We start from the raw sequence: 14,116 nt of genomic DNA, 5'->3' as shown, positions 1-14,116 counted from the left end.
ATTTGCACAAGAAATGAGTAAAAATATGTTATGAAAAAAACAAAAAAAAAAAAAATCGTAGGTAGGTAGGTAGGTAGGTAGGAGGTATAAGATAGAAAAGAAATTGAAAGTAAAAACTCGTAGGCTGACCCAAAAGGTAGAATTTAGTAACTAAAAAGAAGAAGAAAATAATAATAATTGTAATAATAAATAAATGAAAAAAATCTACTTAGATAAGTGCCTATTTTTGACAGCTTGATAAAAAATTCTGATTTGTGTAAACAGCGTAGGTAGTCTATTTTTTAATGTACCTACAGTCCTACACAGGTATTAATGTAGTTTTCCCACTACTTTTTTTTTCAACAAGCGAAATGACAGAAAATAGTCCTAGAATATGTTGACGAAATAAATATCTTACTACCGACCTTCTACTATTATTTTGGTATTAATTTATTAGAAAAGTATCTAGGTATTTTTTAATTACTCTTATTTCTATTACCATTAACTTTTAATTACTTTCGTTTCTTGTTTTTAACGCACTGCTGGGCTTATCACCACGACTATTCCTGAGAAAAGCTAACGCACCAATAGGTAGAAGAGTGGCCTTCGGGTATTTCGCTTATCAGTGGAAACAAAAGAAGAAGGAGAAGAAGAAGAAGGAGAAGAAGAAGAAGAAGACGAAGAAGAAGAAGAAGAAGAAGAAGAAAAACTTGCGTGAAAATCTGAAAATTCTCTTCTTTTTTTTTCTCTTCCAAGAAAAACGCGATAAAGAGAAGGAAAACGATTAAGGTTTGATTTTATGGGTTTTAGGTAGGTATATCCACGAGTACCTATGTAGTATGTACTTAGATTATTAATATTATTATTTTAATAGGGGTTTAATGTATAACAGAACTGCTAAGGTCTTTAGTGAGAATTACGTTCGTTGTTTCAAATCAAAAATTAATGCACTACTAACAAGGATTTTAATATCAAATAAGTACCTACTGTACTGAAGTAGGAAGTTAAATAGCTATGTACATTTAAGTTTCAAGTACCAACCTAGATTTTGATGTTATTTATTTCGTAAAATACAAAAAAAACGAGCAATTTTTTTTTTCGCACTTGAAAAATCGCGTCACTATTTTTATTATTATTTTTATATTAAATAAAAATAGGGACTTGGGGAATTTTCGAATAAAATATCATCACTCTTCAGAGAGAGAGAGAGAGAGAGAGAGAGAGAGAGAGAGAGAGAGAGAGAGAGAGAGAGAGAGAGAAGAGAGAGAGAGAGAGAGAGAGAGAGAGAGAGAGAGAGAGAGAGAGAGCAATTGAAGATTGAAGAAGGCAAAATCGCAAAATGACCATGCGCAAAGTTTACATGTTTTTTATTTTTATTATTTTTCTGTATTTTATTTTTTTTTTTCTTTCAAGTACCTTGCTGATGATGGAAGTGTTTTAAAATTTACGTTTTTTTCTTCTTCTTCTTCTTCTTCTGCTTCGAACTGAAAAAAATCCACTTAAATCAACACTGACGACGTAAGATACTAGGTACATGGGTATAGGTATCCACCCAAGTCAACGAAACAATGGACTAATCATTCGTTTTACTAGTACCTAGTACCTATGCAGTATGTACCTATTTTGTCATTTTGAGAATTTTCTCATTTGTCATTTTGAGAATTGAGAAGTGGAAGAGGGAGTTACCCAGGTCTATGGCCCGCCACTTACGTTCAGACTGTCTGACAGACCGCGGTCTTACAGACCTGGGTCTGTCGGACAGTCTGAGTGTGAGTGGTAGAACAATCTAGCTGACAGACCGCGGTCTTAAGGTGGCGTTCCGATCCTAGCTACCGGGTCGCGCGACTAGGTCGGAATGCAAAATGTACATTTTGAAAATGGTTTTTTAAATGCTTTTTAAAATGGATTTTCAAAAAATAAGCCCTTGTAACCCTTGTACAAAAATTATGTTAGGTATTTACTAAAATTAAGTGAGAAAAATACAGAAAAATTAAGCAGCAAGTCCAGGAAGTCAATAAAACTGGGCCCAATAAGACCAATTACATAACCTTAGGCTAAAATTCTTCTACTGACCACTGAGAAAACTAAGTATAGCCAAAATGTACTGACAAGTGATTTTTCACTAAATAGTGATTTATAGTGTGGTCGCGCTGCCCGTGAGGTTTTCATGTGATTTAAAATACTATTTTTGTAATAATTTGTTCGACTGGAAGTTTGTAATGGAAGAGAGAGAAAAAAGAGAGAGAGAAAGAAGAGAGAGAGAGAGAAAGAAGAGAGAGAGAGAGATAGAGAGAAGGGGGAGGAGGATGAGATGAGAAATAATGAGGAAATTGCTTTCTATCTATAGGAACATATCTACTTAGTTCATATACCTATGTGTATACCTCCATGTAGGTAGATAGGGCCACATGTGGCCCGCCAGACCATTTTTGTGGCCCGCAAAGCTTTTTGGGATTTGTACAAACTTACCTGGAAACTGACCCCCTTTAGTGTTCAGCTACAATTAGGAGAATACTTTTTGAAAAATTTCGCCTGCGGCGCTCAAAATTCGATCGGACTGCGTTTCTGAAAAGTTGGGGGGAGGGGGGGGGTTCCTACAATACTCCTCTATGTCCATATGTGGCCCGCGAAGTACCTCCCAATGTAGCATGTGGCCCGCATACACATGGAAGTTGGAAACCCCTGTTATAGATCATAGGTGTATTTAACTATTTATGTATAGGTATACCGTATAGGGACCTATCTATTTAAGTTGTATTGATCGTTATCTCTCTTACATTAGATGTGGGGCTATTACGGTCGTGTTTGGGCATTAATTAACTTCTATAGGAAATTAGAAATCCGCCATACATGCCAGCCTAGTTAGCTTGGTTGGTAGTGGATCTGCCTTGTAAGAGCTAGGCCGCGGGTTCGATTCCCGTCCGGGGCGGACTTTATCCTAAACAGATAAGGTTCGTTCTCGGAACGGTTGGTTTTCTCCTATCCTGTCTTCCTTCTCTCTTCGATTTCGAAACGAGAAGACCTTATAGCAGTTATACAGTGACGAACCCCTTTAAAAAAGTACCTACCTATGACCAGGTATAGTCACCCTGAAATGACGGTAATACTGAAGAGGCATTAAATTTCTTAAGGTCAGGCAAGGTAGGTACCCTGACTATAATTCATTAGGGAGTTTAGGGACGTATAAGTCTTAAAGGAGTTAGGTAGGTACCTACCCTCCACTTACTATAATTCTTTATGTCTAAAAAAAAGCAAGGTAGGTACCCCTACTTTCATTATTAATAGGCGATAGGTAAGTAAGTACGTACAGCCCTTCTGAGAGCCTTTGAAGGTAAAGTCTTTAGAAAAAGTTTTGACATTTTTACATCGATTTTCTTAACTTTTTTTTAGTACTTCCACTTACCTAGGTACTTGTTTCTTTTATCCTTCAGACAAAAATAGAATTATGTTAAGGTTGTGAGTTAGGTATAGGCACATAAGCAGGTAGGTAGGTACCTACTAGGCGCTCGTAAACAGAAGGGCGTGGGTTCAATCCCAGGCGAGGTATGGAATTTTATCCTCTATATAATTTGAGTGAAAAGTCAGGAGCAGGAGAGAGGGAGAGACAGAGAGAGAGAGCGAGAGAGGAGAGAGAGAGAGAAAGAAATACCAAGAGAACAGTATGGAACAGAAATAGTACAGGAAACAGTGGGAGGGAGAGAGGGAGGAAATGAAGAGGGAATTTCGCTCAATACTGTTACGCAAACATGTGCGAGCAGAGAGAGAGATGGGATATAAAAGGGAAACGAAAGGGGGGAGAGAAAGGGAAGAACAGGAAGAGAAGGGATTTTTAAAGGGAAGAACAGGGAGAAAGGGATTTTTAAAGGAAAGGCCGGCTATCGTCTATCCTGTCATCCTCCTCTATCAACTTCTTAAAAAAGCTGCAATCGAAAAACGAGTACAAATTTTTGTCGATGGTGGGATTCGAACCCGGGACCTTCTGCATGGCAAACAAGCGCGTTACCACTGGTAAAACGGAGGACGTTGGTTCGATTAAACTATAAAGTTTTGGCGTGACTTTTGAACAACACAAGTCACAAATAAATAAATCCATTTCCGTTAGAATATTTCAAGACATAAATGATTGCCGATTTTGGAACACATGTAATTCAATACCGGACTTTTCTGATCAGTAAAGAATGAGATATCGAAACTATCGAAAAAAAAACATACTCTTCTACATTAAATAAAGTTAAAAAAAAAACAAACAAAATTTGTCGTATTTGCTTCTAACGATCAATTTCATTCTTGAAAAATAACCTTTTCAAGAATAATTCCTGATTATTGGGCTCAATTCCGGACTAACCTTCCTCAGACAGGGTTTATACGCTTTTCCCGGAATGAAATTCCATGACAAGTGGTCAAGGCGCTCGCCTGGTAAACAGGAGGGCGTGGGTTCAATCCCAGCCGAGGTATGGAATTTTATCCTCTATATAATTTGAGACTTTGACCACAATAATAGTAGTAGCCTACTGCTGGAGTAAAGGGACTTTTCAGTCCTATGCGAGCAGTATAAATGAGCACTATAATTATTATTATTATTATAACAAAGGTATATTCTATATTCCATTCCATTCCACCTACATATTTCCATTCAGGAATGTGAATATTTGCGTCAAAGGTTAAAATATAAACCTGGAATGTAGAATATGACATGCAAAAGTTGTGACTGAGGACTCAGGGGATAGAAGTTGTGACTAGGGAAAATAAAACAGAAATATAGGTCAGAGGGTATGAGGGTGGGTTTCAGATTGACCTTCATTTAAATAAAATATGCAATATGCAGAACGTCAAGGAATATGAGGGGGAATGCGCCGCAGGCCGTTTTTCGGAAAAACTTGATGTTTAATTTGAACATTTTTAATTTTTGACCGGATGGCAAATTACATGACTTTTCCAGGTTTTCTTTAAATTTTCACGATTTTCCATTACTTTTCCATGACTTTTTGGCCGATTTCAGATTGAGGTAATGGGTATGTGTGAGTGTGAATTTAGGTCAGAGGGTGTGTGGGTGGGTGAGATGACTCATCTGAGATAAGAGGAAGGAGAGTGGGGGGGGGATAAGAGGTAGAGAGGGAGGGAGAGAAGAAGGTAGAGGGGGAAGAGGGAGAGAGGGGAGGGGACATGATTCACACTGGTTGAGTCACGCACTTGGGAAATCTCCTGGAGAGGGAAGCCTCTTTATTATTATTTTATTTTTAAGTAAAGACATTTTTTTTAAAAGAGGTTTGACAGAGGGAACTGTAACTACTATATGGTCTTATCGTCCCGAAATCGAAGAGAGAAGGAAGCCAGGTGGAAGAAAGTTGACAGAGGGAACTGTAACTGCTATGGTCTTATCGTCCCGAAATCGAAGAGAGAAGGAAGACAGGATAGGAGAAAGCGATTATCGTCCCGAAATCGAAGAGAGAAGGAAGACAGGATAGGAGAAAGCCTGCCGACAGAGGGAACTGTAACTGCTATGGTCTTATCGTCCCGAAATCGAAGAGAGAAGGAAGACAGGATAGGAACACAGAGGGAACTGTAACTGCTATGGTCTTATCGTCCCGAAATCGAAGAGAGAAGGAAGACAGGATAGGAGAAAGCCAGGGGGAACTGTAACTGCTATGGTCTTATCGTCCCGAAATCGAAGAGAGAAGGAAGACAGGATAGGAGAAAGCCAGCCTCCGTAACTGTACTTTTTTAAGCGAATGCAAATATCAAGTTTTTTTTTAAAGAGGTTTGACAGAGGGAACTGTGACTGCTAGAGAAATCGAAGAGAGAAGGAAGACAGGATAGGAGAAAGCCAGCCGTTCCGAGAACGAACATTATCCCATCAGGATAAAACCCGCCCCGGGCGGGAATCGAACCCGCGGCCTAGCGCTTACAAGGCAGACGCACTACCAACTAAGCTAACTAGGCTGGCTAAAGACATTTTTACTTTCTTTTTCTAACCGGGCGGGAATCGAACCCGCGGCCTAGCGGTTACAAGGCAGACGAGAGAGAGAGAGAGAGAGAGAGAGAGAGAGAGAGAAAGAGAAAGATAAAGATAAAGAGAAAGATAAAGAGAAAGAGAGAAAGAGAGAAAGAGAAAGAGAGAGAGAGCTTTTTCTGTTCTTAAATGAAACCAAATAACAGCAATAATTACCTATTATGATAATTACAGAGTTCTTTACCACCAGCATTTGACGAAAAATTGTACGCGTATTTTCCTTTTGCAATTTTCATTGTGGTAATGGTGGAAAATAGGGGAATGGGAACATTCCCTGACATTGTACCATTTCCCACCACTACCACCAGGAAAACTGTGGAAGTAAAATACAGTCCATCTTTGACCATGTACCATTGTAACATGCTGTGGGCAAAGGGCAATCCATAAAGAAGATGATTATGTGTTAGGATGTAACAATATGAAAGTTTTGATCTAGTACGTATAGTTAAATACGTAACAGTGATATTCCCTTATTCAGAAATTAGTAAGGTAATACAATAATACCTGAATACTGAATAGACAACATAGGTACGTGTTTATTCCTTATCTGATATTGATTGACTGACCACACGTATAGATTTAATAGGATGATTAGAAGATACCTTGTCTTTCCTTCTACAGGATCTTGGTAGTTCATAAGGATTAGTGGTTGATACGCTTGCCTGGTAAAAGGGAGGACGTGGGTTCGATTGGACTATAAAGTTTTGGCGTGACTTTTGAACAACACAAGTCGCAAATAAATAAATCAATTTCCGTTAGAATATTTCAAGACATAAATGATTGCCGATTTTGGAACACATGCAATTCAATACCGGACTTTTCTGATCAGTAAAGAATAAGATATCGAAACTATCGAAAAAAAACATACCTCTTCCACATTAAATAAAGTTAAAAAAAAAAAAAAACAAACAAAATTTGTCGTATTTGCTTCTAACGATCAATTTCATTATTGAAAAAATGAAAAAATAACTTTTTCAAGAATAATTCCTGATTATTGGGCTCGATTCCAGACTAACCTTCCTCAGACAGGGTTTATACGCTTTTCCCGGAATGAAATTCTATGACTTTTCCAGACAATATCCATGAATTTTCCAGAAAATTAAGGGGCGGAGGTACTAAAAAAATAGTAAGATTACCCCTTCATTTAAATAAAATATGCAATATGCAGAACGTCAAGGAATAGAAGGGGGAATGCGCCGCAGGCCGTTTTTCGGAAAAACTTGATATTTAATTTGAACATTTTTAATTTTTGACCGGATGGCAAATTACATGACTTTTCCAGGTTTTAAATTTTCACGATTTTCCATTACTTTTCCATGACTTTTTGGCCGATTTTCACCGCCGTATGTATGAAGTCTAAAGATAAACTTTAGTTTAACTTGAAATGAAAATCTTGCCAAATTTCATGAAATCTAGCCAGTTATTTCAAGAAATGACATGAAATTGGCAACATTGTTCGTCTTAAGTTAAACTAAAGTTTAACTTTGGCTTTCATACATACGACGGTCAGATTCCATGACTTTTCCAGGTTTTCCAGGTCGCGTATAAACCCTGTCAGATATACCGAGGGACCAAACCATTCCCTATCACAAATCACTATCCTCACTCCCCTCTCTCCCATAATCATTATCTATCTGTACCGCCAAACTCACCCGTTCTTCCCCTCTCCCTGCGTTTTTCTTCTTCAACTTCTCTCTAAGATCCACTATCTTCGTCCCACTCACTTCTCTCTTATCAAAAATCTCATCCTCGTCCAAATCCTTCCTTCTGACGTCACTACCTTTTCTTACGTCACCATTCCGTCTTACGTCATCACGCCTTCTCCTAGCCGTACGATCGAAACTATCATACCTTCTCCTCACTTCGGTCCGTCTCGGCAATCCTCGGCTTTCTCCGTTCCTCCTCGCGCCGCTCTGCCGCTCGAAGTATTTCTCACTTCGCGAATAGTGCCGACTGCTCGGACTCACGCTGTACCGCGAAAACCGTGCCGGCACCGGAGGAGTTCGGTTCTCCCGCGCATGCGCACTGTCGTCGCTGTCTTCCCTCGTGTGTCTTCGGGAATCGTCGCGGCTTCGCTTGTTGTCGGAGAGGACTTCGCGGGTCTTTCTCACGCCCTGATTGGTCGAGCCCACGTCACGATTTTTTCTCGTGCTCTGATTGGAGGATCGCTCATTCGTCACTGCTGGAGGGGAACGGCGTACTTCAATCCTCGTTATATCGCTCGATTTGTGGAAATCTCTCCTCAAATGACCACTGTTCAGCTCGGCCCCTTTCAAAACACTTCTGGATTTCTCGGTTTTCACACTCGTGAGGGCTTCTTGTTTGACCCTCACTTGGGCAGACTTTGACTTTTTCGTTTTGGAAGCCCGTTTGGCGGGGGCGGAAGGGCGGGATCGTTTTTTGTTGCCACGGTCGGGGTTCGAACTGTTAGAGGAAGATGAGGATGAAGAACTACTGGATGAACTGCTCGAGTCGGAACTGCTGGAAGAACTCGAGTCGGATCCTGTGAATCAGAAAACATAAATGAAGGGGCTTAAAACTTGAAAATTTTATTCACACAACATAGTTTAATTAAAGAAGGTACTATTTTTATGTACTCACCAGAACTGGAACTGGAACTACTACTTCGACTTGATCCACTCGAGCTACTAGCACTACTACTGCTACTACTATCTCTTCTCCTCCTCTCCCTCCCCTCCTTACGAACATCTTGCTTCCTTCGATCCTTGGACCCTGTAAAAAAATCAATCAAATCGAATGATGAAAACCACATTAATTCAAAATCAAATCATGAATTTTTTGTGGTGAAGCACCTAAATGGGAAGTATTGTGTCTCTTCTCGCCCATCTAATGAGAGGCATACTACGGAATGGGCATGCTACGACACAGACCACATGCGTCTAATGTAGCAGTTGTTCCATTAATACGATATAAAAACGGCGGTGGAACACTCATCTTAAAAAAAAAATAAATAATAATAATAAAATAAATAAATAAGTCTAATGTAGCAGCTTCACTGCTACAAAATATATAAACGAAACACTCTTTTTTTTATTACTTACCCACTGAGTCTTGTTGCTTTCTCTTATCTTTAGTAAGCACGGTGACTGCGGTGCTCATTTCTTCCTCTGCATTCATGCGAGGGTCCACCAGACGTTCTACATCCGCTACCAGGTTCTCGATTTCGTCTTCTTCCTCTTCAGCCTCAATTTCTTCCTCCTCGGCGGGAGACTCCTCTCCGCTGTCGTTCATTTGGGTTTCGCCTGCGGGGGGAGAAGGAGAAAGGGAAAAAGTTTTAATTTTTTCATTTCTTAACCATACCATCCAATCTGACCACAACTCGATTAAAAAAAGTTTTATTTTTTTCATTTATTAACCATACCATCCAATCTGACAACTCGATTAAAGCAGCAACTCAATTGTCCTCACGAGGCTGAGGTTCTACATCCGCTACCAGGTTCTCGATTTCGTCTTCTTCCTCTTCAGCCTCAATTTCTTCCTCCTCGGCGGGAGACTCCTCTCCGCTTTCGTTCATTTGGGTTTCGCCTGCGGGGGGAGAAGGAGAAAAGGAGTTTTTTTTTAATTTTTTTTATTTGTTAACCATATTTTATTATTTATTTGTTAACCATATTTTTTTATTTGTTAACCAATTTTTTAATTTGTTAACCATACCATCCAATCTGACCACAACTCGATTAAAGCAGCTACTCCATTGTCCTCACGAAGCTGAGTGCACCCCGAACTCCAAGCACAGAGCCGAAAAAACTTCGACCTCACCGGGAATCGAACCCGGTACCTCCGGAGTGCAAGCCTAGTCACCACTCGTCCACGGAGGTTGCTAACCATATGAATAACGTATAGTTCATAAAGTTCCATGAAACACACAAAGATACCTTATCACACTAGTGACGTAATAGAACTAAACGACAGTTCACTCTAAGGTCATTTAAAATTACAATTCACCCGTTAGTGTAGTGGTCAAGACGATTGCCTGGTAAACAGGAGGGCGTGGGTTCAATCCCAGTCGAGGTATGGAATTTTATCCTCAAAATAGTTTGAGAATTTCACCACAATAACAGTAGTAGCCTACTGCTGGAGTAAAGGGACTCTTCAGTCCCATGTGAGCAGTATGAATAAGCACAATTTACCTTCTTCTGCGATCTCGCCATCTTCTTCTTCGGCATCTGGCAGTGTAGGTCCCGTATTGGCAATAGTAATGGCTATGTCATCGTCAAAACTGTCTTCGGGTACGATAGGCGTGGCAGAGGGTGAGGGACTGTTCTTCTTGCGCCCTACTCGCTCGTTCATTTGAGCTCCGAGTAGTCTGTGAAAGAAGGGAGAGATTCAGAATGAAATTATCAGCGGTTGTTGTTGCGGCTTCAGCTGTAGCCAAATGGTGTTTGATTGGCTCGTCCTGAACCGCAGTCAACCATCGTGAGGACTTGTGCTTTATCTTGAAAAGCAGAGTTTGACTATATAAAAGTTTTTTTTTTTTTACTAAACGGTTGATTGTATCTGTCCACCAAATCAAACGTTTAGCTCTTGAAATCCACCACCTCCTCGAGCTTTTGGTTGATTCGATTGGTGACGCATTTTTTTTTGTGGTGACGCACTTTTTTGTTTATTTTCAAGTTTTCAACAAGTTTTATAAAAAAATAAAGCTATAACATTAAGGTTGGGCTAGTAAAAAATCCAAATTTCTTGAAATGATAAAAATTGAGTTTTTTTTATCCACCAGTGTTCATCAACCGGTGGACTCTAGCCGGTGCACCGGTTGTGAATCTTATTTGAAAAAAAAAACTTTTGGTATGTCTTCCGTTTAGTTGGGAGACTATGAGTATGAACAGGGAGGAGAATAGCTAACCCTAACCTGGCAGTTCTTCAAAGGGTTTTCTACTTCTACTTACTGAACCCACTTTTGTGGTCGAATAATTAAGAGCACTGACTCTCAACCTGGAAGTGCTGGGTTCGAATCCCGACCAGGGCGGATATTCTGACTGAACTTTTCCGTTCTTGGATAGGAATGGATGTGAAAGAATGTGCTTTGAGAAGACCTTGAAGTAATGCTTTTTGGCATTGTATTTGTATGCATTTGTATTTGTATGCATTTGTATGTAAATTGTATGCATTTAATTTGTAAATTTTACTCCAATAAATGAATGACCTGGTCGATTCAGCTTGCGCTGCCAAGACCCTTTGGTATGGCCAAGATAATAATAATAATAATAATAATAATAATAATAATAATAATAATAATAATAATAAAAGCGGTATCGAGGTACCTACATTTTTTTTAAGGACTACTTACTGATTGAGTCGACTCCTGAGCTTACTCTCGCGCCTTTCCGCCACCTTCTTCTCTTCGTCGTCCGCGCGCATGCGCATACGGGCCACCTTCTTTCTTCCAATCCACGAGTCGTCCGAATCTTCCGCCTCGCTCTCTCCCTCCCCTCTCTTGCCGCCAAGTCGGGTCGCTAGTTCCCCACTCTTGCCGCCTAGTCGGGCCGCCAATTCCCCACCGAGGCGGCGCCGGGGGGAGAAGGAAGTATCCGTGTCAGAGCCGGAGGTGCGGGGCGAGGGGGGCGGCTGGGGTATCCGCACGGGACTGGTTGGCACTGTAACGAGGGGACAAAATTGGACGGAGAACATGAATAAATCGTACAGCAGAAAGCCATTACTATTAGTATGATCTAAATTTCAATTTACTGGGATTAAAATCATGCTCTCCTGTTCAACATCGAGGTCGATTTCAAGTCTAAATTCATGATTTTTTTCTGTGGTAAGTAAAGCTGAAAAAGCCTCTTCATAATATTTGTGGAAATCAGAGATTTCGAAGAGTCTCCTTTAAAACTCGACTCTGTCGGGGATCGAACCCGAGGCCTCTAGTGTGCAATTCCCACCTGACCACGGAGTTGAATAACTAAATTTCATGACTTGACTTGAACTCAAAATCACCGAAATCGGAATTTGAAATTCACCTTGCGAGCAAACAAATGAGAAGTGGGGCAAATTTGCGTTAGTTTCGCTCTTGACAACTCAACGATTTTGTGCTTATTCCGTTCAAAGTTACTCCAGGTTTTGGCCAAGTTCACCCAGGGGTTCCCCGGTTGGGGCAGCTTCAGCCGGGCATCTGTCTTCAGGAGCAGTTCATCGCCCACGTCTTCAAAGATGCTTGATTTCCCTAGCTAAATCCCTCTTTGGGGATAAGCTATTCATTTCAAACAAAAGTCATAACTTAGGGTCGGGGTTGTGTTTTTTAGGTTTTTTGGGTCACTAGGAAGCTATCCCCTGTGAAAACTCTCTTTCTCTCAAGTTAAGCTTGCCAACACACCGATTTCATGCAGTGCTTGACAACTCACCGATTTTGTGTTTATTCCGTTCAAAGTTACTCCAAGTTTTAGCCAAGTTCACCCAGGGGTTCCCCGGTTGGGGCAGCTTCAGCCGGGCGTCCGTCTTCAGGAGCAGTTCATCGCCCACGTCCTCAAAGATGGCAGCCTGGCGCACGATGGGAGAGGGGAGGAGGAGGTGCGCCTGGTGATAGGCGCGGAGTTTCCGCTTTCGGGAGTTGGAAATCAGGCCCGGCATGCCTGTGGAAATAGAGGAGAATTTAGATTTAGAGTAGAAAAAATGCAGTTTCTTTGTGTTATTATGTCACAACTTTGGTACTCACTGCAGCGTAAATGCAGTTTTTTTGTGTTATTATGTCACAACTTTGGTGCTCACTGCAGCATTGTAGGATTTTCCCAATATCTCAATAATCCTAAAATCCAATGTTTACCTACCATGCTGGCACCGGTCGCTATGCGCATTTATATGTCATAGCTACTCATTTTCCTAACGAGGCTGAGTGGGTCCTGCAACAGCCAGTCACGGAATCAATCATTTGCATGATACAAATTTCTTGATCCCGCCGGGAATCGAACCTGGGTCTCCCGCGTGCAAGGCGAGCGCAGTGACCACTACGTCATGGGAGCTGACTTTAGAGTAGAAAAAAAAGAACAGAAATGTCAGCCTACTTCGCTTGGTTGGCAGCGCGTCTCCCTTGTAAGCGCTAGGCCACGGGTTAGATTATTGCCTGGGGTGGATTTTATCCTAAACGGATAATGTTCGTTCTTGGGACAGCTAGCTTTCTCCTATCCCGTCTTCCTTCTCTGTTCGATTTCGGGAAGATAAGACAATAGCAGTTACAGTTCCCTCTATCAAACCTCCACAATAAAAAAAGAACATAATTATTATAATTGAGCGGAGTTTCTACAGCCCTAAAGGTTGGGGTCAAGCTTCTACAAATCTACATATTCCAAATGCCTATTTGGTAATGTATTCCTCATCAGAAGGGCAATGAAAGGAAAAATACCTACTCTCAATTAGGTGCTGGGTCAATATAAGAACACCAGAAGATAGCCTGCTGAAAATATTTGCAGTAAAAAAAAAACTCGTACAACTTTTTCTTCAATAATAGACAATTGGATATCAAACCAAGGATTTTCTCAGCATGGCAAACCACAGCATTGATCTCTTACCTCCATAGTTGGGGTTGCCAAACGTGCGATAATACTCGCTCGATCGTTCCGCCCGGGGTATTTTCTTATCCGTCCGGGTAGCAAATCGGAGCAATATATCTTGGCCCTCCTCACCAGCGGGTACACCAAACCTCCATGTACCCGGGGGAACGGGGATTGTGATACGGGATATATCAACTGCATTCTCATCATCCTGGAATTCATAAGGAATGTAAAGGTTAGAAAAAAGTTTCATTCGGAATAGAAATTTCAGAACAAAGTTTCATTAAAAAAAAAAAAAAAAATGAAATTGAAAAAGTTTCTTTGGAAAAGGAATTGCAGAAAAAAATTTAATGAAAAAAAAAAAAAAAAAAAAATGAATGAGAAAACTTTGTTTTTAACACAACATATTTACTAAGGTTAGATCACCCTCAAAGCTTACAAAAACTTCTTGGGGGTGTAGGAATAAAACGTAAGAACAAAGTTTCACGAGGAATAGAAATGTTAGAAGAGTAGCCAAAACCAAATGTCAGCTCAAAGTAATAACACCAAGGCTGATTGAGAGGCTGACAATAAACGCTGACCCTGTCTGAACAGGGGAAAAGGCAAAGGTTGTGGTTCAATAAGT

The 14,116-nt window shown here is 40.5% G+C and overlaps 1 protein-coding gene across 1 annotated transcript in view; it reads right to left on the bottom strand.

The window, feature by feature from the left end:
- Positions 1 to 7,444: 7,444 nt before the first annotated feature.
- The window catches only part of LOC103517429 (nuclear cap-binding protein subunit 3), a 16,121-nt gene continuing 9,449 nt past the window's right edge, over positions 7,445 to 14,116 (bottom strand). The window contains exons 5-11 of the mRNA XM_026829534.1: positions 13,510 to 13,702; positions 12,349 to 12,576; positions 11,298 to 11,604; positions 10,138 to 10,313; positions 9,052 to 9,252; positions 8,591 to 8,722; positions 7,445 to 8,492 (exon numbers count right to left, since the gene is read on the bottom strand). Coding sequence (XP_026685335.1) covers positions 7,576 to 8,492; positions 8,591 to 8,722; positions 9,052 to 9,252; positions 10,138 to 10,313; positions 11,298 to 11,604; positions 12,349 to 12,576; positions 13,510 to 13,702 — 2,154 coding nt within the window. The 3' untranslated portion in view covers positions 7,445 to 7,575. The remainder of the gene's footprint in view (positions 8,493 to 8,590; positions 8,723 to 9,051; positions 9,253 to 10,137; positions 10,314 to 11,297; positions 11,605 to 12,348; positions 12,577 to 13,509; positions 13,703 to 14,116) is intronic.

Source organism: Diaphorina citri, unplaced genomic scaffold, assembly GCF_000475195.1.
Source record: "Diaphorina citri unplaced genomic scaffold, Diaci psyllid genome assembly version 1.1 scaffold1844, whole genome shotgun sequence".
Classification (NCBI taxonomy): Eukaryota; Metazoa; Arthropoda; class Insecta; order Hemiptera; family Psyllidae; genus Diaphorina; species Diaphorina citri.
This window is presented reverse-complemented; position numbering and strand designations above follow the sequence as displayed.